Raw genomic sequence first — 1,346 nt, 5'->3', positions numbered from 1 at the left:
CTGGCCACCCGGACGGCGCGATGGCGGCTGCCGCCGCCGAGACCCCCGAGGTCCTTCGGGAATGTGGTTGTAAGGGCATCCGGACCTGTCTGATCTGCGAGCGGCAGCGTGGCGGCGACCCGCCCTGGGAACTGCCCCCAGCGGTAAGGGATAGGGGCCTCGTCCACAGACGTCGCTCTGCATCTGGGGAAACTGAGGCCCAGCTTGGCCATGATACGGGCCGGGATCAAAGCCTGTGAGGGACCCTTGCGGTAGGAGCGATGTGGGCTGAGGAGATGAGGGCTTTAAGGAGCGGGCTTGGGAGTGGGGAAGGGGCTGGAATGTGGGTGGGTGCGATCACAGGTAACCTCGGGGACTCTGGGGGGATCTGCCTGCAAACCTCGACGTAGCCTCTCGGGTCTGGCGCTGGGAGCTTCACAGGCCCGCGAGGAGATGACACGGAAAGGGTCGATCGAGGGTGCTGAATACCAGTCCAGCGGTGCCTGAAGGCTGTGGACTGCAATGGGCAAGGAGACAGTGAATTCCAGTTAACTAATGAAGAGGAACTCAAGGATCGCTGCAACCCAGGAGTTGGAGGCTGCAGCTCCAACTGCAGGTGGATTGAAGTGAGGTGATTGAGCCACCTCACTTCAGCCTGGGCGACAGAGCGAGACCCTGTCTCACGAAAAGAAAATAAATAAAAGAAGAAAAAGAACTCAGCGCCTTTGGGCTGGCATGGAAGGATCATGGAAGGATTGTGGTTGGTTGCAAGGGCATTCCAGCCCAGAAAACTGCGTGGGGTAGGAAGGTGGAGTGGTGATGGCTCAGGTGAGAGAGATGAGGCCGGAGAGGTTGGTGGGGGCAACGGGGGGGCGGGTGGTGTCTGACCACAGATGGTTCCCTGCGCATCAGCTGAGCAGGCTGGACTTGTCCCAAAGGCCATGGAAAGCTCTTGAAGGGTTTTAAAGGAGTGAAGTCAAATGTGCATTTTAGAAAGATCCTGGGAAGGGAAGGGGCAGATATGAAGTTGTGGAGGCTGGGAAGCCAGTGAAGAAACTGCCCCATCATCCATAGTAGAAGTGCCCAAGGTCCTGTGGAATCCGTATGGCATGCCTCATGAATTAAACATAGAATTACCCATGATCCGCAGTCCTGCTTCTGGGTATATATCCAAAGGAACTAAAAGCAGGGTCTGGAAGAGATATTTGCATACCAATGTTCATAGCAGCATTATTCACGACAGCCCAAAGATGGAAGCAAACCAAGTATCTATCAAGAAATGAGTTGGGCCGGGTGCCGTGGCTCTTGCCTGTTATCCCAGCACTTTGGGAGGCTGAGGTGGGCAGATCACCTGAGGTCAGGAGTTT

General features: G+C 56.2%; 1 protein-coding gene across 1 annotated transcript in view; it reads left to right on the top strand.

The window, feature by feature from the left end:
• Positions 1-6: 6 nt before the first annotated feature.
• ALKBH4 (alkB, alkylation repair homolog 4 (E. coli)) overlaps positions 7-1,346 on the top strand; it is a 20,339-nt gene continuing 18,999 nt past the window's right edge. The window contains exon 1 of the mRNA XM_011971230.1: positions 7-143. Within this exon, the coding sequence (XP_011826620.1) occupies positions 21-143 (123 nt within the window). The 5' untranslated portion in view covers positions 7-20. The remainder of the gene's footprint in view (positions 144-1,346) is intronic.

Source organism: Mandrillus leucophaeus, unplaced genomic scaffold (genome assembly GCF_000951045.1).
Source record: "Mandrillus leucophaeus isolate KB7577 unplaced genomic scaffold, Mleu.le_1.0 Scaffold993, whole genome shotgun sequence".
Lineage (NCBI taxonomy): Eukaryota > Metazoa > Chordata > Mammalia > Primates > Cercopithecidae > Mandrillus > Mandrillus leucophaeus.
Note: the sequence above shows the minus strand (reverse complement) of the source record. Positions and strands in the feature narration are given on the sequence as shown.